At 35.2% G+C, this 24,456-nt stretch overlaps 1 protein-coding gene across 5 annotated transcripts in view; it reads left to right on the forward strand.

Moving 5' to 3' along the window:
* The window catches only part of CHRDL1 (chordin like 1), a 156,044-nt gene that overhangs the window by 26,165 nt on the left and 105,423 nt on the right, over positions 1-24,456 (forward strand). For all 5 annotated transcript variants that reach the window (XM_066248875.1, XM_066248873.1, XM_066248874.1 and 2 more), the window contains exons 3-4: positions 17,928-18,040; positions 19,971-20,064. In XM_066248875.1, coding sequence (XP_066104972.1) covers positions 17,928-18,040; positions 19,971-20,064 — 207 coding nt within the window. The remainder of the gene's footprint in view (positions 1-17,927; positions 18,041-19,970; positions 20,065-24,456) is intronic.

Consider the following 24,456-nt stretch of genomic DNA (forward strand, 5'->3'; position numbering starts at 1 on the left):
ATTTTTTAAGTGAGAGTAGAGGAGATAGAGAGACAGAGTCCGGTATGTGCCCCAACTGGGATCTACCCAGCAACCCCCATCTGGGGCTGATGCTCAGATTAGCCCAGCGATCTTAAAAACCTGAGGTCGACACTCAGACCAGTCCAGCTTTTCTCAGTACTTGGGGCTGACACTCAAAGGAATTGAACCACTGGCTGCAAAAAAGACAGAGAGAGAAAGGGGAGAGGGAGGGGAAGAGAAGGAGATGGTTTCTTCTCATTTGTGTCCTGACTGGGGATCAAACCCAGGATTTCTTCACGCTGTGCTGATGCTCTATCTACTAAGCCAACAGGCCAGGTAGGACCTATATGTTTTCAATCTTCTTGAATTAATTAAGACATTTTGTGTCCTAACATGTGGTCTATCTTTGTAAATGTTTTGTGTGCACTTGAGATTAATATACATTCTGCAGCTTTGGATGAAACATTCTGTAAATATCAATTAAATTCATACGATCCCATGTGTTGTTTATGGTTGCTGTTGCTTTGTTGACTTTTTGTCTGGAAGACATCCATTGATGTCAGTGGGGTGTTAAAATCCCCTACTGTGACTGTATTTTTGTCAATCTCTCCCATAATGTCCTTCAAGATTTTTTTTTAATATACTTAAGTGCTCCTATGTTGGTTGTGTATATGTTTACAGGGTTATATTCTCTTGTTGGATCAATCCCTTTACTATTATGTAGTAACATTTTGTCCCTTGTTATAGCCTTTGCTTTGAAGTCTTTTTTGTCTTATACAAGTATTGCTACCCCAGGTTTTTTCATTTCCATATGCATGGAATACTATTTCTATCCCTTCACTTTCAGTCTGTCTGTATCTTTTGTTCTGATGTTCTGAGGCAGCTCTCTTTTAGACAGCTTTTATATGGATCATGTTTTCTCATTAATTCAGCTACCCTAGGTCTCTTGATTGGAGCATTTAATCTATTTATATTTAAGCTTATTATTGATAGGTACTTATTTATTGTCATTTTTCTTTATAACTATGTTTCTCTCTCTCTCTTCTTCTTCTTCTTCTTCTTCTTCTTCTTCTTCTTCTTCTTCTTCTTCTTCTTCCTTCTCTTCTTCCTCCTGCTTCTCTTCCTCTTCTCCTCTTCCTTTCTTCTTTCTCAGGCCGTATAATATTTCTTGGAATATTGGTTTGGTGGTAATAAACTCTTTTAGCCTTTTTTTTTTCTGTTTTTCCTTTTGTGGTCTAAGAAGCTCTTTATTTTGGCTTTAATTTTAAGTGATAGTCTTACTGGATAGACTATCTTTGTTGTAGTTCTTTGCTATTCATCACTTCGGGTATTTATGCCAATCCCTTCTGGGCTGAGGTGTTTCTGTTGAGAAATCAGATGATAGCCTTATGGGAGCTTTCTTACATAACTGTCTCCCTCTTGCTTCTTTTAAGATTGTCTCTTTGTCTTTAATATTTATCGTTTTAATTATGATATGTCTTGGTGTGGGTTTCATTGGATTCATCTGCATTGGGACTCCCTATGCTTCTTGAATTTGTTGTGAATTTTCTCTTCATCTGGTCAGGGTAGTTTTCAGCCATTATTTCTTTAAAAAGTTTCTTTATCTTATGCTCACTTTCTTCTCCTTCTGGTATCCCTATTAAGTTGTCCCAGAGGTCCCTTAGACATTTCTTATTTTTTAAATTTTCTTTTCTTTTTGATGCTCTGGTTGGGTCCATTATGTTATCTTGTCCTTTGAACAACTGATTTGATTATCTGCCTAATCTAACCTGCTAATGATTCTTGCTAGGATATTTTTCAATGAAGATATTCCGTCTCTTTATTTCTGACTGTTTTTTTTATTCTTTCTATGTCCTTTATAATGCTTATTATTTATTTGTTTAAGTTCTCACTGAGATCATCTATTATTCCTATAAGGTCCTTGATCATTCTAATAACAATTGCTTTAATCTCGGCATCTAGTAATTTGGTTGTTTCCATTTCATTTAATTCTATATCTTGAGAATATCTCTTGTTCTTTCATTTGGGACATATTTCTTCATCTCCTCATTTTGTCTCTGTGTATTAAGTAGATCTGCTATGACTCTCAAGTTTGTTTTGATGCCTTTATTCTAATGATGTCTTGTTGGGCTTAGTGGTGCAATCTTTCAGACCACCTAAGCTCCATGCTCTAGGAATGTTTCTTGTGGTTTATGTGCAACCGCTTGTTGTAGTTGAGTCTTGAATGTTGTTGACATTTTCAGGGGTGGAGTTAACACTTCAGGCTGACTGGCTGTAAGGATAAACCTCAGTCACTGTTTATAAGTCTCTGTGCAGAGGCTTCCCTTTGAGGCAGAGTTGTTCCCAGCAGCATCTGGTGCCTGCTGGACTCCCCTTTTAGGTGTGCCACTTATGTGCCTAGTTAATTCAAGCTCTGGTGTGGTTGTATTGGTTCTGGGTTGACTTGGGTGGGTTTCGAGTATAGGTCAATGACAGACATTGTGTGTAACCACCCTTGGATTACCTGTCTGAAGTTACCACACTGTTCACTGTAGGTGGTTGCCTCTATTGGGCCTGGGTGTACATGGAAGGGGCTAATCTGTGTACAAAATTTGGCTTTCTCTAGCTTAGAGCTGAAGGCAGATTTATAAAAGTCCTTTACTCTCTGAGTTCCGTCTCTACCTGTCTGCTATTCTGCCTCCCCCTGTTGTAGTTTAGTCTTCCTCTAGAGCCTTCCAAAGAAAGAATGGGCCCAGGATGGCAACTACCCACAGAGACTTCCATAGGTTGTGAGCTTGGTAGGGAAGGGTGACTGGATTCTAGAGGATGGGGTTAGTGGGTCACTTTCTTGAGAGCCATGTGGTCAGACACTCAATGAAGGGAAAGTGGTCTCTACTCCAGAACCAAACCATTCAGTCTCTGCCCAAGCCTCCAACTCTGGCTCCTCCAGGGGAGGACACACTGAAAGCTCAGGTTGGATGCAGCCAGCCATCCCCTCTGAAGAAGCAAATTCAGTAGAGCAGAACTTCTGGGGTGGGGTAGGAGACAGATCAAAAGAGTCTCCCATTGGGGTGGTGCCACCTGAGGGGTCCAAGAACTTTGTCCTGATCCAAAAGAATAGCCTTCAAAGGAGACACACTCTGAAGGCCCAGCTTGGGACAGAACTGCCTTCCCCCTTGGAACTGAGCTCAACAAGGTGAAACCACTGAAACTTGGGGGAAGACAAATCTAAAGAGTCTCAAATGGGGGATGCCGACAAGCCTTTAGGAGGCTGATGAGCGCTTTTCCACTTCCCAGAATAGTACAGACTGAACTTTCAGGAGAGATAGAAGTGCCCCCAACTCTGCAGTGTAGCCACATAACCCAGCACCCACCAATCTAATTCCCCAGACAAAAACCTCCCTGGGAGATGACACTACAAAAGTCCCAGCTCTAAACAGCACTCTAGTCCCTCTGTGCTATTGAAATCAGCAAGGCAGGACCACGAAGTACTAGGACAGGCCCAGTGATTCAACAGGTTGGGGCAGTGGCAGCTGTGCCCTGGAGGTGAAAAAGAATGGTTTCCTTTCCAAAATTCATAGTTCAATCAATATCTGAGTCTCTGCTAAGAGCTTCTCCAGAAAAAGAGCTCCTCAAACATCCCTGCAAGATGCAGCCAGCAGATCCCTGTGGAAGACCTGAACATGGCACAGAGGTGTCATAAGAAGTTAGAAAGCTAGACAGTGCACTCCCCAGGTTGGTGCTATAAAAATAGGAGGGGTCAACCCTGGGAAGGTGGCAACTGGGCCTTTATCGAACTTCCTTCTTTCCCAAGTGGACTGAATCCCCACTGATTTTCACCACCAAATGCTATGTGGGCCCCTCTTCATGTTTCTGTTGCTGTGGGTTAGGGATCCCAGGAATGGGGAGTTTTGTAGTTGAGGTATCCCTCTGGTTTCTTATCTACCCTTTCTGAATCTCTGCCCTTCTTACCAGTCTAAGTGTTTGTTTGTTTGTTTTCTGTAAATCCTTGGTGATAATATTTCAGTTCAACTATCCTTCCCTTAATTATTCAGGTTGAATATCTATAATTTGACTGTAAATCCAGTTTGGTGCCAGCAGCAAGTGAGTGTAGCTTTCACCTGCTCTGCAACCATCTTGGAATACTGAGGCAAAAACTGTTTTAACTGCAAGGAAGAACAGATAAATTTACTATTATATTTGGAGATTTTATACTCCTCTATTAGTAATAAAGAGATCCAGAAGATATAATATCAGTGAGGATATAGTTAAACTGAAGAGCGCAGTCAATCAATCAGATCTAATTGACATCTATAGAATATTTAGTCTAACAATAGAATACACATTTCTTCTCAAACTCACAAGGAGCATGAACAAGATAGACCAAATTTATGCATCATAAAACACATCTTAACACATTTAAGACAATAGAAATTATACCAAGTATGCTCTCAGACCACACTGCAATTAAACTAAAAATGAATAACAGGTAGATAGCTGTAAAATCCCAAATATATAGAGATTAAACAATATACTTCTAAATATCACATGGGTCAAAGGAATCTCAAGGGAAATTTTTAAATATTTTGAATTATTTAAAAATAAAAATATAACATCAAAATTCATGAGATGTATTGAAACTAGTACTTAAGATAAATGTATAGCATAGATTAATATATTAGAAAATAAGAAATATATCAACAATTTAAGCTTCACTTTAGGAAACTAGAAAAAATCAAATCAAACTAAGCAGAAGAAAACAAATAAAAGCAGAAATCAATGAAAGTAAAACCAGCAAAACAATGCAGAAAAATTGAGACCAAAAACTAGTTCTTTTTTAAAGTTATTTTTAATTTATTGTATTGACATGGTTTCAATTGTACCATTCAATATAACACCCTCTATAAACTCTATCATGTTGCCCTTGCCCCATGCAAAGTCTATTTCCACCCCCACTTACCCCCTTTACCTCCAACCTCCACCCCACTTCCCTTTGGCAATTGCTAACCTGTTGTCTGTATATATGTGTTATGTATATATGATTTTGGTTAATATCTTCACCTTCTTTGATCTGATCCTCTCTTCTCCCTTCTCTCTGATAGTTGTCAGTCTGTTCCTTTTGACCTTGCCTCTGTTCCTATTTTGTTCCCTATTTTATTGTGTTTATTAAATTCCACATGTAAGTGAGATCATATGGCATTTGTCTTTCTCTGTCTTATTTCACTTAGATAATAATCTCCAGGTCCACTCATCTGGTCATAAAAGGTAACATTTCCCTTTTTTATGGCCACATAGTATCTGATTGTGTAAATGTACCACAGTTTTTCTATCAACTTGTCCAGTGATGGACACTTGGACTGTTTCCAGATCTTGCTATTGCAAAAAATGCTGCAATAAACATGGGAGTACATATCTTCTTTTGAATCAGTGATTTTGTATTCTTAGGATATATTCCTAGAAATGGGAGGGCTGGGTAATAAGGCAGTTCCATTTTTAATTTTTTGAGGAAATACCATACAGTTTTCCACAGTGGCTGCACTAGTCTGCATTCCTACCAATCATGCACGAAGGTTCTGTTTTCTCTACACCCTCGGCAGCATTTGTTTGTTGATTTTGATTTGTAAATGAAAGCCATTCTGGCAGGTGTGAGATGATATCTCATTGTGGTTTTAATTGCATTTCTCTGATGATTAGTGACATTGAACATTTTTTCATATATCTATTGAAATACAGATCTTGGTGATCCGTATGTCCTCTTAGGAGAAGTGTCTATTGAGGTCCTTTGCCCATTTCTTAGTTGGAATTGTCTTCCTGGTGTTGAGTTTTATAAATTCTTTATAAATTTTGGTTATTAATGCCTTATCATATGTATCAATGAATATGTTCTCCCGTAGAGTGGATTGTATTTTTATTTCCATAATGGTGACTTTTGTTGTACAAAAGCTTTTCTGTTTTTTTACATTTTCTTTAGAAAATTAAATTTAAGTGGTGATCTTGATCAGTAAGAGTACATAGTTTTCAGAGAAATGTTTCTATAGCATTTGCACTGTTAATTATGTTGTATACCCATCACCCAAAGTTAGATAATTCTCCATCATCATATATTTGTCCCTCTTTACAAACTTCTCCCATCCCCTCTCCCTCAGTCCCCTCCCCGTTAACCACTTCTCTTTTATCTATGTTCATAAGTCTCAGTTTATATCTCACCTATGTGTGAACTCAAACAGTTCTTAGCTTTTTCTGATTTACTTATTTCACTCAGTATAATGTTCTCAAGGTCCATTCATTTTGTTGTAAATGGCAGTATGATATCATTTCTTATGGCTGAGTAGTATTCCATTGTATATATGTACCACTTCTTTTTTTATCCAGTTATCTATTGAGGAACACTTTGGTTGTTTTCATGTCTTGGCCACTATGAATAATGCTGCAATGAACATGGGGGTATATGTGTCTTTATGTAATACTGTTATCGAGTTTTGAGGGTAGATACCCACTAGAGGGATTGCTGGGTCATGTGCTAGTTTTTTCTTAACTTTTTGAGGAAACACCATACTTTCTTTCATAATGGTTGTGCCAATTTGCATTCCCACCAGCAGTGAATGAGGGTTCCATTTCCTCCACAGCCTCTCCAACACTTGTTATTACCTGTCTTGGTGATAATAGCTAATGTAATCGGTGTGAGGTGGTATTTCATTGTAGTTTTGATTTGCATTTCTCCAATAGCTAGTGAAGATGACCATCTTTTCATATATCTTTTGGCCATTTGTATGTCCTCTTAGGAGAAGAGTCTGTTTAGGTCTTCTTCCCATTGGATTGTTTGCTTGATTGTTGCTGAACTTTGTGAGTTCTTTATATGTTTCGGATATTAACCCCTTATTGGAGCTGTTGTTTGCAAATATAATCTCCCATTTGGTTGGCTGCCAATTTGTTTGGTTGTTGGTTTCCTTTGCTGTGCAGAAGCTTTTCAGTTTGATATAGTCAAATCCATTTATTGTTGCCTTTACTTCCCTTGCATTTGGGGTCAAATTCATAAATTGTTCTCTACATCCAAGGTGCATGAGATTAGTTACCTATGTTTTCTTCTATGTAATTTATTCTTTCAGATCTTGTATTTAGGTCTTTGATCCATTTTTAATTAATTTTTGTGCAGAGGGAAAAACTATAGTCACATTTTATTTTTTTGCATGTGGTTTTCCAATTTTCTCTGCACCATTTATTGAAGAGACTTTCTTTTCTCCGTTGTGTGGTTTTGGCTTCTTCGTTGAAGATGATTTCTCCATGTATATATGGTTTTATTTCTGAGCTCTCAGTTCTGTTTCATTGGTCTGTATGTCTGTTTCTCTGCTAATATCATGCCATTTTTATTATTGTGGCTCTGTAGTATAATTTGATGCCAAGTAATGTGATACCTCCAGCTTTATTCTTTCTCCTTAGGATTTTGTTAGATATTTGGGTTTTTTTATGGTTCTATACCAACCTGGTAACTTTTGTTCTATTTTTTTAGAAAATGACATTGGGATATTGATGGAAATTGCATTAAAATTTGTATATTGCTTTGAGTTATATGACCATTTTAACTTTATTTATTCTGCCTATCCAAGAGCAAGGAATATTTTTCCATTTCATTGTATCTTTTCCTATTTCTTTCAATAATACTTTGTACTTTTCAGTATATAGGTCCTTCACATCCTTTGTTAAGTTTATTCCTAGGTATTTTTTGTTGTTGTTGTTGTAATTGTACAAGGAATTTTTTTTTAATTTATTTTCCTCCTGACCAGGCAGTGGCGCAGTAGATAGAGCATGGGATGCGGAGGACCCAGGTTCGAGACCCCAAGGTAGCCAGCTTGAGCACGGGCTCATCTGGTTTGAGCAAAGCTCACCAGCTTGGACCCAGGGTCACTGGCTCGAGCAGGGGGTTACTCTGTCTGCTGAAGGCCCACGGTCAAGGCACATATGAGAAAGCAATCAATGAACAACTAAGATGTCACAACGAAAAACTAATGATTGATGCTTCTCATCTCTCTCTGTTCCTGTCTGTCTGTACCTGTCTATCCCTCTCTCTGACTCCCTGTCTCTGTAGGAAAAAAATAGAAAAAAAAATTATTTTCTGAAGATTCATCTTTAGCATATAAGAAAGCAATAGACTTTCTTATATTGATTTTGTATCCTGCAACTTTACTGTATTGGTTTATTGTTTCTATTAGTTTTTTTTAACTTTTTTTTAATTAAATTTAATGCAGTGACATTGATAAATCAGGGTACATATGTTGAGAGAAAATATCTCTAGATTATTTTGACATTTGATTGTGCTGTATACCCCTCCCCCAAAGTTAAATTGTCTTCTGTCACCTTCTATCTGGTTTTCTTTGTGCCCCTCCCCTCCCCTAACCCCTCTCTCCTTCTTCACCCCCTCCCCCCTCCCCCAACCTCCCGCCCCTGTTGCCATCACATTCTTGTTCATGTCTCTGAGTCTCATTTTTATGTCCCTTCTATGTATGGATTCATCTTAGTTTTTTTTTCTGATTTATTAGTTTTTTAGTGAAGTCTATGAGATTTTCTATATACGGGATCATGTCATCTGCAAAAAAGCAATACCTTTACTTCTTTCTCAATATTGATGCTTTTTATTTCTTTCTCTTGCCTAATTGCTAGGGTTAAAACTTCCGGAATGTTGAATAAGAGAGGGAAAAGTAGTCAGCCTTGCTTGTTTCTGATTTTAGAGGAAAAGCCTTGATTTTTTCACCATTTACTATATTAGCTGATGGTTTGTCACATATGGTCTTTATTTTGTTGAGGTTTTTTTATTCTATTTTAATTTTATTGAGTATTTTAAACATAAATGAATGTTGTATTTTATCAAATACCTTTTCTGCATCTATTGATAAAATCATATGATTGTTGTCCTTTATTTTATTGATATTTGGGTATTACATTGATCAATTTTTGTATGTTGAACCATCCTTGAGCTCCTGGAATGAATCCCACTTGATTGTGATATATTATTTCTTTAATGTGTTATTGTATCTGATTTACTAGTGTTTTGTTTAGGGTTTTTGCATTTGTATTCATTAGAGATATTGGTCTGTAGTTTTCTTTTCTTGTATTGTCCTTGTCAGGTTTTGGTATCAGGGTTATATTAGCCTCATAAACTGTGTTAGTGAGTAATGCTTCTACTTTTTGGAAGATTTTGAGAAGGATAGGTACCAAATCTTCTTCGAATGTTTGGTAGAATTCACTAGTGTAGCCATCTGGTTCTGGACTTTTGTTTTTAGGAAAGTTTTCGATAGTTCTTTTTACTTCCTCCCTGCTTATAGATCTATTTACATTTTCTACTTCTTCATGATTCAGTCAAGAAAGATGGCATTGTTCTAGGAATTTATATATTTCCTTTAGATTGTTGAATTTGGTAGCATATAATATTTCATAGTGTTCTACTATGATCCTTTGTATATCTATGATGTCTGTGGTAATTTTTCCTCTTTCATTTCAGATTTTTATATGAGACCTTTCTCTTTTTTCCTTAGTGAGTCTAGCTAGTGGGTTTGTCAATTCTATTGATCTTTTCAAAGAACCAGTTCTTTGTTGTTCTAAATTTTTTTATAGTTTTTTTGTTCTCTATTTTATTTAGTCTGCTCTAATTTTTACTGTTTCCTTTTTTCTACTGACTTTGGGTTGCCTTTGTTCTTCTTTTTGTAGTTCTTTAAGATGTGATTTTAGGTTGTTTACTTTGGATCTCTCTTGTTTCTTCATATAAACCTGTGATAATATAAACTTTCCTCTTATTACTACCTTTCCTGCATCCCAGAAGTTTTGCTATGTTGTGTTGTCATTCTCATTTGTATATATCTTTTGATCTGTGCTTTTATTTCTTCTTTGACCCAGTCATTTTTTAAAAGTATGTTGTTTAATTTACATATTATTGTGGGGTTTTTTACTTCATTATTGTAGTTGAATTCTAATTCCATAAGCTTATGGTCAGAAAATATACTTAGTATAATTTCAGTCTTCTTGAATAGTCCAACATATGGTTTATCCTTGAGAATGTTTTATTATACACACTTGAAAAGAATGTATAATCTGGTATTTGGGGACAAAATGTTCTGTAAATATCTATTATGCCCATTTGGTCTAGTGTGTCATTTAAAGCTGATATTTCTTTATTGGTTTTCTGTTTGGATGATCTATCTAAAACTGTCAATGGTGTGTTGAGATTTCCAAGTATGATTGTGCTTTTGCCTGTTTTTATTTGTATATCAGTGAGTAGATGTCTTATTTATTTTGGTGTTCTCTGATTTGTTGCATATATATTAAGAAGTGTATCTTCTTGATACAATGTTCCATTTGTCATTATGAAATGTCCATCTTTGTCTCTGGTTACCTTTGTTGTCTTAAAGTCAGCATTGTCAGATGTAAGTATGGCTACACCTGCTTTTCTTTGGGTGTCATTTGCTTGGAGAATTATTTTACAACCTTTCACTTTGAGTATACTTTTGTTCTTGCAGCTTAGATGTGTCTCTTGATGGCAGCATATGGTTGGAATTTGGTTTTTAATCCAATCTGCTACTTTGTGCCTCTTTATTGGTGAGTTCAGTCCATTTACATTTAGGGTAATTGTTGACGCTTGAGGGTTTCCTATATCATTTTTATGTTGTTCCTGTTTTTTTTCTTGTAGATCTATGTCTCCTTTGGTTATTCTCTTTTATGTTTGTATCAGCTGTGTTGGTTTGGTGGTATTTCATACTTCTTTCCCCTGTTTCTTTCTTCTTTTTTTAATCTATGTGTTTCAGTAGTGACTTTTTGTGGGTGGTTACCATTAGTTATTAAAAGAAAAAATGTTCATATATACAGGATTCCTTTGTCTTATGAGTGCTTCTGTACTCCATCCTCTTTTGCTACATAAAGTGGGGAGACCCTTTTATGTTATTTTTGTCACAGATTATTCTTGTTTTCATTGTAACCTTGTTGGAGCTTTTACTTGTAGTTTTTAATTTATTTGTGCTTTGTATCTGGTCAAGTAACCCCCTTGAGTATTTCCTGCAGTGGGGATGTCTGGTGATAAGTTCTCTCAGTGTGCAAAATTTTTATTTCCTCTTCATATTTGAAGGATAATTGTGATTAATATAGTATTCTTTGCTGGTAATTCCTCTCTTTTAGTACTTTGAATGTTTGTGTCCACTCTCTTCTGGCTTTGTAGAGTTTCTGTTGAGAAGGGTGATGATAATCTAATGAACCTTTCTTTATATAAAATACTCATTTTGTTCATTAATTTGTTTTTTGAGTTTATTCAATTGCCAATCAGTGGTTTCTCACATCTCACTGAATATTTTCAGAACTTCAATTTTTAATTATCTTGTTTAACTACAGGGTATCTTTGTGATTGAGATTGTTTTCTGGTAATTTTTTATTTTCCTTCTGAACAACATCTCTGCCTTATGTAGCTATGGTATTTGCTTTCTTCGTCCCTGATGGCATTTGAGAGTGATATTGTTAAGAACTTTAAGAAAAACAACTTTATTCCATTCGGTGCATGTATCTTTCAGGCAAGTCTGCAAGCCCTGCTGGGGTTATTTGCTGCATTATAGTTGTTCAATTTGTTGAAATTTCAAGGGGAAAGATCAAGAGTGTCTCTCACTCTGCCATTACTTTGACATCAGCAGTTTCTCTCAAAGCTAAATGTGCCTTTACTATCTAATCTATCAACCATCCTTCTAGGTATTATTTATATAAATTTAAAATTTCTTTCCACACAGAAACCTTCACACAAGTATTTATAGTGCTTAATACACAATTTTCAATAATTTGAAGCAACCAAAATTTCCTTCAATAAGTGAATTGATTAAACAAGCTCTATACTCCATTCAATTTATTATTTAATGATATAATATTATTTAATGATATAATACATGAGCTGTCAAAACATAGAAAAACCTGGAAAAACTTTAAATACATATTGGTAAATGAAAGGTGCCAGGCTGAGAAGACTGCATGACCTATATGACATTGGAATCTATATTACATCTTGAAGATAAAACTTTAAAGACAGTAAAAATATCAGTAGTTTTCTGGAGTTTGCGAGATAGAGGGTATAAGAGATGAGTAGGCAGAGTACAGGGATATTTAGGGCAGTGGGATTATTCTGTGTACTATAATGGTAAACATATGTCATAACACATTGAACTATACAAAACAAAGAGTGTACTCTCCTGTAAACTATGTACTTTAGTTAATATTAATATATCAGTATTGTTTCATTAATTGTAACAAATGTACCACACTAACAAAAGATGTTAATAAGAAGGGGAAGGGGAGTGGAGAAAGAGGAGAATATGTGGGAAGTCTTTCTATTTTCTGCTCAATTTTTTTTAAACCAAAAGTTGCCCCAAGAAATAAAGTCCATTAATTTAAGAAAAAAGAAAGAAAAAAAAAGACTAGAGGGACATTACTAAATAGTTAAAGTTTTTATATCCTGGTGGTAGAATTATATGTGATTTTTCTTTCTTTTATATATTTCTTTTAACTGTTTTATTAAGGTATGATTTAACAAATTTACCTTTTCTCTTGAATACAGTTTTGTGAGTTTCGAAAAATACATACCGTTGTTTAGGCACCACCCGAATCAAAATATGAAATAGCTCCACAACCCAAAATTTTTACTTTGTGCCTTTTCATAATAAAATCCTTTCCTCACCTGAGTCTTTGACAACTATGGACTGTTCTCAATCGCTATAGTTTTGCCTTTTCCAAAATAAAAATATTTGGAATCATACAGTTGGTAAATTTTGAGTCTGGCTTTGTTATTATTATTTAGCATAATACCTTTGAAACTCATGTTTGTGCATATCAATCTTTCATTTCTTTTTATACCTAATATTCCGTTGTTTGGATGTTTATAAATTTATCAGTTAAAGAACATTTCACTTGTTTCCAAGTTTTGCTGACAACTAATACAGCCACTTTATAGATCTATATACAAGTTTTTGTTTGAATATACATTTTTACTTCATTCAGGAAAAAATACCTACGAATGAGATTGCTAGGTTATATAACAAGTGTATTTTTTACTTTAAAACTAACAAATTTTTTTTCCAGAGTGTATGTAACTTTGCATTTCCACCAGCAAAGTATGGGAGAGTTCCATTTGTTCATCAGCACTTACTATTGTCAGTATTTTGTTTTTTGTTTTAGTTTAGCCATTCTAATAGGTGGGTAGTGAGATCTCATCATGGTTTCAATTTCCATTTCCCTGATGACTCATGATATATTTAATATCTGTATATCTTCTTAGCTGAAATGTCAGTTCACATTACATTCTATTTTTTAAATTGGGTTGCTAGTTTTCTTATTCTCAAATTTTAAGGTTCAATGATTTTCCTAGATAAAAGTTATCTATCAGAAATTTTATTTGCAAATTATTACTTCTATCTGTAGTTTTTTTTTTTTTTCTTAACAGTATTTCAAAACCAGAAGTTCTTAATTTTGATAAAATCCTATTTTATAATATTTTTATGGGTTGTGATTTTGGTGTCATATCTAAGAAATCTTGGCCTAGCTGAAAGACACAAAGATAACCTCTAATGTTTTCTTCTAGATGTTCTAAAGTATTAAAGCTTACATTAAAGTCTATTGATGAGTCACTTCAAGTTAATTTTTGTATATGGCATGAGTTATGGATTAAGGTTCATTTTATTTTATGTTTTGCATATGACTATTAAAATATTCTAGCAGCATTTGCTGAAAATGTTTTTGTTTCTTCATTGAATAACCTTTGCAACATTTTTGATGATCAATTGACCACATAGTTGTGGGTTTATTTTTTGATTTTTCATTCTGTTTTGTTGACATATTTGTCTATTTTTTTTGCCAATTCCACATTGTCTTCAAAACTCTAGTTTTACAATGTCTTGAAATCACATAGTATGTGTCCTCTAACATCTTTTTTTTCAAAAGTGTTTTGACTATTCTACTTCTTTTGACTTTCCATATAATGTTTTTAATTAGATTACTAATTTTTACAAAATATCCTGCTCTATTTTGATTGCAGGAATCTAAAAGTCACTTTGGGAAGAAGTAAATCCTTAACAGTATTGTGTCTTCCAGTCCATGAACAACATACAACTCTCCATTTCTTTTTAGGCCTTCTTTGATTTATTTTACCAGTATTTTGTTGTTTTCTGAGTGTACATCTTGCACATATTTTATTAGATTTATACTCCAATATGCCATGTTTTGGGGGAGTTATTATAAGTGGCACTTTTTCTCATTTCAATTTCTGCTCTGCAGTCCGGGCTCTTGCCTGCTGGGCTCTATGCACCAGACCTGCCTGCTCTCTAATTTCAACTTCTAATTGTTCATTAAAGATTATATAAATGTGATTGGCTTTTGTATACTGACCTTGTATTCTATGGACTAACTAAATTCTCTTAACTATTTATAGTTACTTTTTTTTTTCTTTATAGTTACTTTTAAATAGATTATTTGAGATTCTTTTCTTTGTAGACAATTGTATCACCTATAAATAGAAATAGTTCCTGCTCTGGCTAGATAAGTTGATTGGCCATGGTCCAGATAGTCAATGGTTGCTGTTTGATTCCTGGTCAGGGCACATATAGGAACAGATAGACATTTCTGTCTCTTTCTCTCTCCATTCCTATCTCTCTAAAATCAATTTTAAAATAGTTTTACTTTTTATTTATTTCAATATGTGTGTCTTTTACTTCTTTTTCTTGCCAGATTTCACTGGCTAGTATTTCCAAGAGTAATGAAACATACATCCTTGCATAATCCCAAGTCTTAGGCAGAAAACATTGTTTTGACATTAAGTATGATGTTAGCTGAAGGTTTGATTGTTTTTTATATATAGATGTCCTTTATCAGGTTGAGGAAGACCATTTCTTAGTTTGTTAAGAGTTTCTGTCATGAATGGATGGATGTACAATATTATCAAATGATTTTTCTGCATCTGTTGCAATGATTACATGATGTTTCTTCTTCAGTTTGTTGATCTGATAAATTACATTGTTGAGTTGTGAATGTGGAATTAGCCTTTTATTTCCAGAATAAATTCCATTTTCTCATAAAGTATCCTTTTTATGTATTGTTAGATTTAATTTGCTAAAATTCTGTTAAGAATATTTGTATCTATGTTCATGAGGATGTTAGGATGTAGTTTTTTGTGTTTTTTCTTGTAATGGCTTTATCTGGATTCAGTATCAATGTAATGCTTACATCAAAGATTCTTTTGAGAAGCACTCCATCCTTTTCATTTCTTTGAAATATTTGGTAGAGCCTGACCTGTGGTGGCGCAGTGGATAAAGCGTCGACCTGGAAATGCTGAGGTCGCCGGTTTGAAACCCTGGGCTTGCCTGGTCAAGGCACATATGGGAGTTGATGCTTCCAGCTCCTCCCCCTTTCTCTCTCTCTGTCTCTCCTCTCTCTCTCTCCCTCTGTCTCTCCCTCTCCTCTCTAAAAATGAATAATAATAAAAAAAATAAAAAAAATAATACATTTTAAAAAAAATATTTGGTAGAATGCTTGATAGAATTAACCAATGAAGCTATCTAACCATGGAGTTTTCTTTGTGAAAAAGTTTTTAACTCCAAATTTAATCTTTTTAAAAGGTACGAAACTATACAAATTATCTATCTTTCTTGAGTGACTTTGATAATTATTTCTTTCAAGAATTTTTCCATTTTACCTAAATTGTTAAGTTAGTGTAAAGTTATTCATAATATTCCTTTTTCATGCTTTTAATATCTGTAGGATTTATAATGCAATCCTCTCTTTTATTCTAATATTGATAATTTACATCTTGTCTCTTTTTAATCTTTGTTACTCTTGTTAGAAGTTTATCAATTCAATGGGTCTTCTTGAAGAACCAGGTTTTGGTCTTATTGATTTCTTTCTATTAGGTTTCTGTCTTTAATTTTATTAAATGTTGTTTTTTATTTCTTTCTTCTATTTCCTTTTGGTATATTTTGTTCTACTTTTTCTAGTTTCTTAAAGTATTGATTTCAGATTTTTCTTCTTTTTTAATATAGGTATTTAGTAATATAAATTTCCCTTTAAATATTTCTTTAGCTGAATTTTGATATGTTGTGTTTTTATTTTCACTTAGTACAAAATACTTTAAAATTTACCTTTTGATTTTTTTTTCTTCAACACATGGGCTATTTATAAATTACTAGCATATTAAAAGTGATTGTCTTCTTATGCTGGATTTGTGTGTAATATTTATTTATTCTATATATCATACCTTTATGTTTTTATTTTGTTCTTTTTCTGTATTTCTATATGTTTTCCAATTTTCTACATTAAACATATTTTATTTTTTAGTTATAAAATAATTAATATAAATTTACATTCTATATTTTATAGCACTTTATCATTTATAAAGAGCTTCATTAAATCCTGCAACATCTGCATGAATATTTCTCACATAATCCATATCTCCCACATGTTGAAAACTGAGATTGAGAGTTTAGATGACTTGCTCAATGCCATATATGTAGGCTGAGCAAATATTCAAACCCGGATTTTCTGATTCTAGTTCATCATTCTGAAGAAGTTGAAAATAAAGATTTGAAACATAAATTATAAATTATTTTATGGATTGTTGGAAAGAATCATAGAGGTCTTTGAAACAAGAAAGTGACTTGAAACAGTAGTCTCTGTGTAGTTTTCACTTGAATTGCTGATTACTGGGGATGCAAACATTTTTTTCGTTGATTTTCTTTTTTTATTTCTTCTCCTCTAAATTGTTATTTCTGTCCTCCGACAATTTTTCTAGTAGATTTGTTGATATTTTACTGATTGATTTGAATAATGAAAGATGTGCAGATACTAATATTTTAAGTGTTGGAAATATCTTCTCCAGTTTCTTGATCATCTGTTTTTTTCTTTATTTTTTCAATATTAATCATAAGGGAAATGTGTACTCAATATTGAGGTGAATCAATGTCTTTGTTTTAAGAGGAGTCTTTGTTTATTTTGACCTGAATCATTGGAATCAAGAAATAGAAGAGTGTGGGATTAGAAGACAAACTATATGGTTTTAAACATCATCTGTCAATTATTTCTATTTATTAGCCAGTATGCTAGGCCATGTGATAGAGTGTAAATTAAAAAATAAAAAGGTTGCCTACTTTTAAGAACCTTTTACCCTGACAGAGAAATAAGACATGTAAAATAAGAGGCGTAACATAGTATGTGCTTAGGTAACTATGGTCTAAGATAAGCTGTCACTATCAAAATTCTTATACCAGAAAAGGGGAAGGAGATAATACTTTTGAGTTAACTGGGGAGTTGTTGATGCATGAAGAAGTCGATTAAGTTGAATGAGAGCAAGGACTGTGTGTATTTTTATTACCATTTTATCTCTAGTGCTTAGCATGGTACCAGACAAAAAGTGCTCAGATATTTGTTTAATGATTTAATGATGTTAGCATTTATGGGCAAAGCCATTTATACAGACCTTACCTAATGCATTTAATCCATCAACCTTCCATCACCACCAGGCAACTCTGAAAATGTTCTGATTGATCAGCATTTCAGACATTAGCCTGTTTTTACAAAGCAAGGTAGTGCAACCTTTTCCAAAAGAACATATGTCATGCTCCTTTATCTTACCATGATAATAGAGCAGTAGTCATGATGCCGGTGACTTCACTGTCAGGCAAATGTGGTTTTGAGTCTCATGTCAGTTATATACTGGCTATATGACCCTCATCTATAAAATGAGACTAGCAATAGTGGTTATCTTACTGAGTCATTATAGGATCAAATAAACAAAACATGTAAAACTTTTAACTGTAGTAGGTGTTCTGTAAATATTCCCTATAGTTCTTCCTTTGACGGACATTAAAACAGATGGAACCTGTGATTGCCTTTGGAGTTTGTGACTTGGTCATGTTTTCTAACAGTCATATTCTCCATCTCCTTCCTCACAGATTCAGAGACATATTGTATGTTTCAAGACAAGAAGTACAGAGTGGGTGAGAAATGGCATCCTTACCTGGAACCATATGGTTTAGTTTACTGTGTGAACTGCATCTGCTCAGAGGTACAATCCTTCATGGCATGTGATTTCCCAGTTTTTTCCTCAGCATGAAGAGGTGTTTCAGTGCCCAGATGGCCAAGGAACATGGTTGTTAAAATCCTAAAAGAAGAAACAGATCACAAGAAAAAATACACTTCTCCTGTCTATTTTCTCTATTACTTTTTGTCTTATTTTTCATGGGATCTTTGGATATTTGCTATGAATGTATACTGATGATATTTTAGCTAATTTATATAGGACATGATAGGAGAAGGCAAAATAGCTTGATAATTAAAGTAGAGGAAAAAGTTCAAAATAATGTCTGCATTGTGAGATTAAAAATATTCTTTTGAAAACCATTTTTAAGACTGTCCTTTAGAAAAAAAGAATAGGACACATTATACACTGGTTAATTGAGAGACTGTATTTTATGCTGTCTCAGTCAATAACTGTAATTAGGACTGAAGTTCTGAAACCTTGGCCTGTACCTGGTGAGTATTAGAGTTCTTTGGCTTTGTCTTGGTTCATGTCAAGTCACTCACAGTGGCGTTTGGATAACTTAAATACTATCTTTGCAATAAACAAAGAAGGTAGTCCCATTTTCTTTACATGACCTTAATCCAGGACCACAGCTGTGGTCCATTTTTCTCTAGGCCAGGGTTTTTCAACATTAGCACTGTTGACATTTGGGAACAGGTAATTTCTTGTTGTGGGGAATGTCTTGTGAATTATAGAATCCCGGACCTGTACCAACTGGGAAATAGTAGCTGTAACCCTAGGACGAGTGATTTTTGATGTGCTTTGATCTCACTTCAAGATGATACACCTGGCTCTGAGGACTGACGCTTAAGGGGGACTCTGCGATATTTCCAAACATAACACTCCAAAAGTTTCTTCCAGAAAGCACATGAGAAAAGGAGGAGGTTTGTGGTAAGGTGACTCAGATTTGGATAAATGAAGCCTGCCTTTTTAAATGACTAGGCAAGCTATTGAAAAGAGCATCTAGGCCCTGCTTAACTTCCTGGTATGTCATGATTATATCAGATTCTTTACCAACACACTGGAAATGGAAAGCTAACCTTTGTAGGGTTGAGGCTTTGCTATTTGCAATACAGTGAAAACGTTAATATGATCTCTGTGGCAGTATTTCCTTTCTCCATCTTCTTCATCACCTTCTCCTCCCAAAATAGCTTGACAGAACAAGTAACCCTCTCTTCAACTGAATTATGGATAGAAAATGTTGATGCAAAATTGATTTTCAAAGTCTTCCTTTTATTCTAGCAATAGTTGAGAGCTGTCAGAGGTAGAAATTTTGTAACTGTAAATCAGGCAAGGACTCAGTCACCCCACCCAGGCATACTAACTAATCAGTTCAATTCCAAACTCTAGCTTGTTCTCAAAAAAACAAAAATTATTATTATTATTATTTATTTTTTTTACTAAAAAGGTAAATGAAGAAAGAAGGCACTCAACCTTCTGGATCAAAGCAGGAGTATATGGAATCTAAGATCCCTTTGCTAGGAATGTCTCTGCCCAGGAGTAGGTAGCGGCTCAGGAGACCCATTGCTCACTATCCCTTTCCTTCCATGACATTGGGCAGGTAATTATGAAATAAGACTAGGCTCTTGGAAAAGCTGTGCAGTTAGAACTGGGGAATGGTAGAAACACCATAAAGCCAAGCCAGAAGGAGACTCCCAAAATTAGTGGAAAGCTTTGAAAACTGAAACAGTAGTGATCCCATCTTAGAAAAATATGTCGTTAAGCTATCAACCAACCCAGTGGCAGTGCTAGTGATGAGAAAAGGAAAGAAAAATGCTGATTTCATTCAGTTTCTCAGGAATGCGTTATTCACTGTCTGGGTGAGTCCTTACATAGTTATTTCCCAAACTGGCATGATCCCAGTGACCTTTGAAAGAAATTTGATTTTTTTTTCTCATTGATTCTTCTCTTTCAGAATGGGAATGTGCTTTGCAGCCGAGTAAGATGTCCAAGTCTTCATTGCCTCTCTCCCGTGCATATTCCTCATTTGTGCTGTCCTCGCTGCCCAGGTAAACTGGTTCACCTCTTCCTTTCCCAGCTGTGGTTTTCCTTTTTCCCTCTTCTACCCAACCTACTTCATCTCCCTAATTCCCCAGAAGGGAAACTTCCAGACAGAAATAACAATAGGACACTTTTAGGCAGCCCACACTGGCCCCTAAATACTGTTTATAGCCCAAGTGGGGCACATTCTAGGTACTAATAAGTTATTGGGTACCTAGTAACTGATGTTCATTGGACTTTTAATCATTTGAAGGTCGATGTCAGTGGGGGGAAGGGAATTGTGGCCCAGAGATTTTTTGCTGTAAACAGCCTCTTTCTGCCACGGGCAATTGGCACCGGGGGAGTTGTAGCATAGCGGCACGTGTCCTATGCAATTAGTGCTGGAATTGAATTCGAGCATAGCTTCTAAATGATGATGGGCTATTCATAAATCAAAGGAGCTGAGCCAGTGAATTTTATGACAGTATAAACCAGCCTGCCTGCTGAATAGTCACCTCTTCCAGACTGCAGTTACTATATACACATTGTTAGGAGCAAATCTAAAAGGAAGGCAGGCAGAGACTTTTTCACAAGGCTGTTAGGATTCTACTTTCACAGTTTGTGGCTTGCATGTTTGTCTGAGGCAGGGGCTCCCTCAATGACACTTTGTTCACATCTGGCTGAGGGTTGGCTCCCACACCAGAGACGTGCAAGTGTGGAATGATTCAGAGAATGCTTGTGGGCCCAACGGCAGTCCTAGGAAAAGCTAAAAGACAGTCTCAGAATCTGGGTAGTAGAAGCCTTGTAATCCTTTAAATCTTTTTTGTCTCTCTCTCTAATAAGGGGATTCTACAATTAGGGTTTGTAGGTGAGCTCTTTGGGGTCAGAGAACCCTTTTAAATTGTTTTCAGTTTTTGGTGTAACTATATATGTGTGTAAATTCCTTTAGAAAGGATTCATAGCTTTATTGGTATTCCTAAAGGTGCTGGGTATGACCCGAAAAATGTGAAGGACCACTAGTCTAGGGCATAGATGATACTTTTCTAGGTAGTAAAGAGAGAAATTATATAAGAAAGCAAAAATTTGGGGCAAAAATAACAGGAATGGGGTTATGAATGAGGTTTAGTAAAAACTCAGTTAACTGAAATGTTACAGGAATACATTTTTGTTTAATGGGAAAAAAATTCCCAACCCTTTTTGTCACCACCTTTATAGAGTGAATTTTCCTGTATCAATAAATGAACTCTGATGAACACAAGGAATTCTTTACTAGATGGCAAAAGACCATCCTATGTCATAGTTGTGCTATTCTTGTTGGTGATGATACTATATGCTCCAAGACGTAAGAAGGTGTAAGAGACTGACTCAGCATATGGTCTACCTAAAAGTTATTTTTAGGAATCAATCCCTAAGTAAATGAGGTTTATTATTTTTGTATCTGCTTATTTTCTTCTACTTTAACTGAATTTTAAAAATGTGCTATGGGAGAGATTTGGGTAGATTGGAACAAAAGTTCAGATAAAGAGGCTAATCTGCAGAGCTTTTGTTTTTAATCTGCCAGGTTACTTGTCATACATAGCATTATAAAAGCTGTTTTTTTCCACTAGAATACTACAAAAGTGGTCTAAAGTCATAGGAATTTTTTAAAACTGATATGTAGAGATTGTTCTTCTCTGGAAAAGAGGTTAAGGCACTAGGCAGACACAGGGCATACAGGTCGAAGAGCATAGAGTGGACATAGCTGTCCTTTACCCTAGCTATATAACAGGAAGAAAGTATTGAGAAAAAGAGCAAGTATAAGCTAGCAGTTGTTTTGAGAGAAAAAGAAAGTATTTAAAAATTGAGGTCATAAATTCCAGAAAAGAGAAAATTGAAAGAAATAAACACATTGTCTAGAGGACTTAAAAAGCCCATTTTATGGAGTATAGAAACCAGCTGTTCCTTTTCTTTTTTTCTTGTTCTTGCAGGTTACTTCCTTGTGAGTTTATTTTTCTTCTCGTTAACTCTAACCTTTAACAGTTCTTCTTGTTGGTAGTGGTACTTAAAGTTCCTTATTCCTTCCATGCAAAAATGTCTTTATTTTGTCCTCATTCTTGAATGATAATTTGGCTGCATGTAAAATTATAAGTGAATGTCTATTTTCCCCTCAGGACTTTGAAGATATTAATAAATGGTTTGTTGACTTCCTTTGTTTGTGGATAAGAAGTATGCTGTTTGATTGTAGTTCATTTGTAGATAACCTGTTTTCTGCTTCTTCTAGCTTTCAATATTTTATCTTTTTCGTTGAGGCATGCTATAAGATGTGTAGATGTGTGATCCATTTTTATTTATCCTGATCAACTCAAGAATTTTTCAGCTGAACGACTCAAATGTTCCTTTATTTTTAGTCATTAGTTTTGAAAAATTATCTCTTCCCCTTCTTCCTTTTTCTCATTCTTAAAGTTATCTTTGGTGTATGTTCTTGCTGTTCATTTAATTTATTCTCTGTGTCTCCTTTTTAATATCTTATTTTAATTGATTTTGAGAGAAAGGAAAGAGAGACAGACAGACAGACAGGAACATCAATCTGCTCCTGTATGTGCACTAACCGGGAATCAAAATGGCAACCTTCACACTTCAGGACAATGCCCTAACCAACTGAGCTATCCAGCCAAGGCTATCCTCTGTGACTCTTAATGTCTCCTTTATTTTTTTCCATTTTGGTATATTCCCTTTAATGATATATTACTTCAATTCTGTCCTCCAATTCATGAATTATTTCTCCAACCATTTTATGCCTATTACTTAGGCCATCTGTTGAGTTTTGTTTGTTTTAATTAATTTATTTATATTTTTAGTGAAGGAGAGAGATAGAGAGAGGGACAGAAATGGATAGACAGAAAGGGAAGGAGATGAGAAGCACTTTAGTTGTTCATTCATTGCTTTTTCATTTGTGCCTTGACTGGGGGTCTCTAGCCGAGCCAGTGACCCTTTGCTCTAGCCAGAAACTTTGGGTTCATGCCAGTGACCTTGTGCTTCAAGCCAGCAACCTTTGGGATCAAGCCAGGAACCATGGGGTCATGCCTGTGATCACCCGCGCAATTCAACAACCCTGCACTCCAGCTGGATGAGCCCATGATCAAGCTGGTGACCTCGAAGTTTTGAACTTGGGTCCTCAGTGTCCCAGGCCAGTGCTCTATCCACTGTGCCACCACCTGAGTACATGAATTTTGTTTAGAAAATTAAATTTAATGGGGTGACATTGATCAATAAGAGTACGTGGCTTTCAGATAAATATTTCTATCTGTCCCCAGCTCTCTGTATCCAGTCCCAGCTGCCAGTGGAGCATATGGCTTTGGCTCCTATCACTGCTGTACTTTTTTTACTTCTGTTTTTTATTTCTCAAGAGTCTTCTTCATCTCTATGATTTTGAAATTTTAAAGTTTATTTTTTATTTTAATTTTGCATTTTATCTGTAACTCTTCTTTGGCAAAGAGCAAGGGCTATTCTCTTGTACTCTGCCATATTGAACTGAAATTCATACCAGCTTTTCTTCTTTCTTTCTTTTTTTCTATTGAAGATAAAACATGAGTAAATGGGTTTAAACCATAGTAGAGAAAGATGGAGTTTGATAAAAGGAAGAACTTTAGGACAGAGTGGTTGTTAAATCCTAGAATAAAATGACTAAGGAGATTTTTAGTCTCTTTGTTTCGTATTTCTGGATATTAAAGCGTACCTACCCATTTGAGATAGAGTTGGCATAGTTATGCTTTGAGACAGGGCAATGGATATGTTGACTCCTCTGTATTTCTTTCACCCCAGTGATTATTTGGCATGAGGAAGCTCATGCCTTCAGGGCCACAGGAATGTTCAGTCAAAGGAAAAGGGTCTAATTTTCTCTCTTAGCCTAATGCAAGGTACTGTGATGAAAATTTCCTGACTTAAATAAAATATTTAAAGTTATGATAATGAAAAAGTCTTATATAAAAAAGAGAAAACAGACAAGGAAACCATAAACCCAATGGCTATGGTTTTACACATTATTGTATAGTAGTATCAACATCAGGGAGTGTTCACTGGAGTAGTGATCGACTTGGTTGGTAAGTCCAGCTAGGCATGCCTGTTGCTTATCTTCCATTGAAGAGGACAGAGGAACCACCTCCTCGTTCATGTCTGTGTTTCTGATGACCTTGTTTTCTAATCTCCCTATACCTGCAATTTTTAAGGTCCCAACCTGCATTTGAGTTTATCTTCTGAATCTCCTGCTGAACGATGAAAATTAGAGTATGCAGGTGCTTTTCCAGAATTACAAGAGAGGGATCTCTACTGATTCCCATGAAAAGCAAATGAATTTTTTTTCATTAACGTTTCCCAAAGTTTCCATGGCAGAGGTCACATCTTGGTCATAGGACTTTACTGGGCCCTAAGAGGGCCCAGTATTA

This window comes from Saccopteryx bilineata, chromosome X, assembly GCF_036850765.1.
Source record: "Saccopteryx bilineata isolate mSacBil1 chromosome X, mSacBil1_pri_phased_curated, whole genome shotgun sequence".
Classification (NCBI taxonomy): Eukaryota; Metazoa; Chordata; class Mammalia; order Chiroptera; family Emballonuridae; genus Saccopteryx; species Saccopteryx bilineata.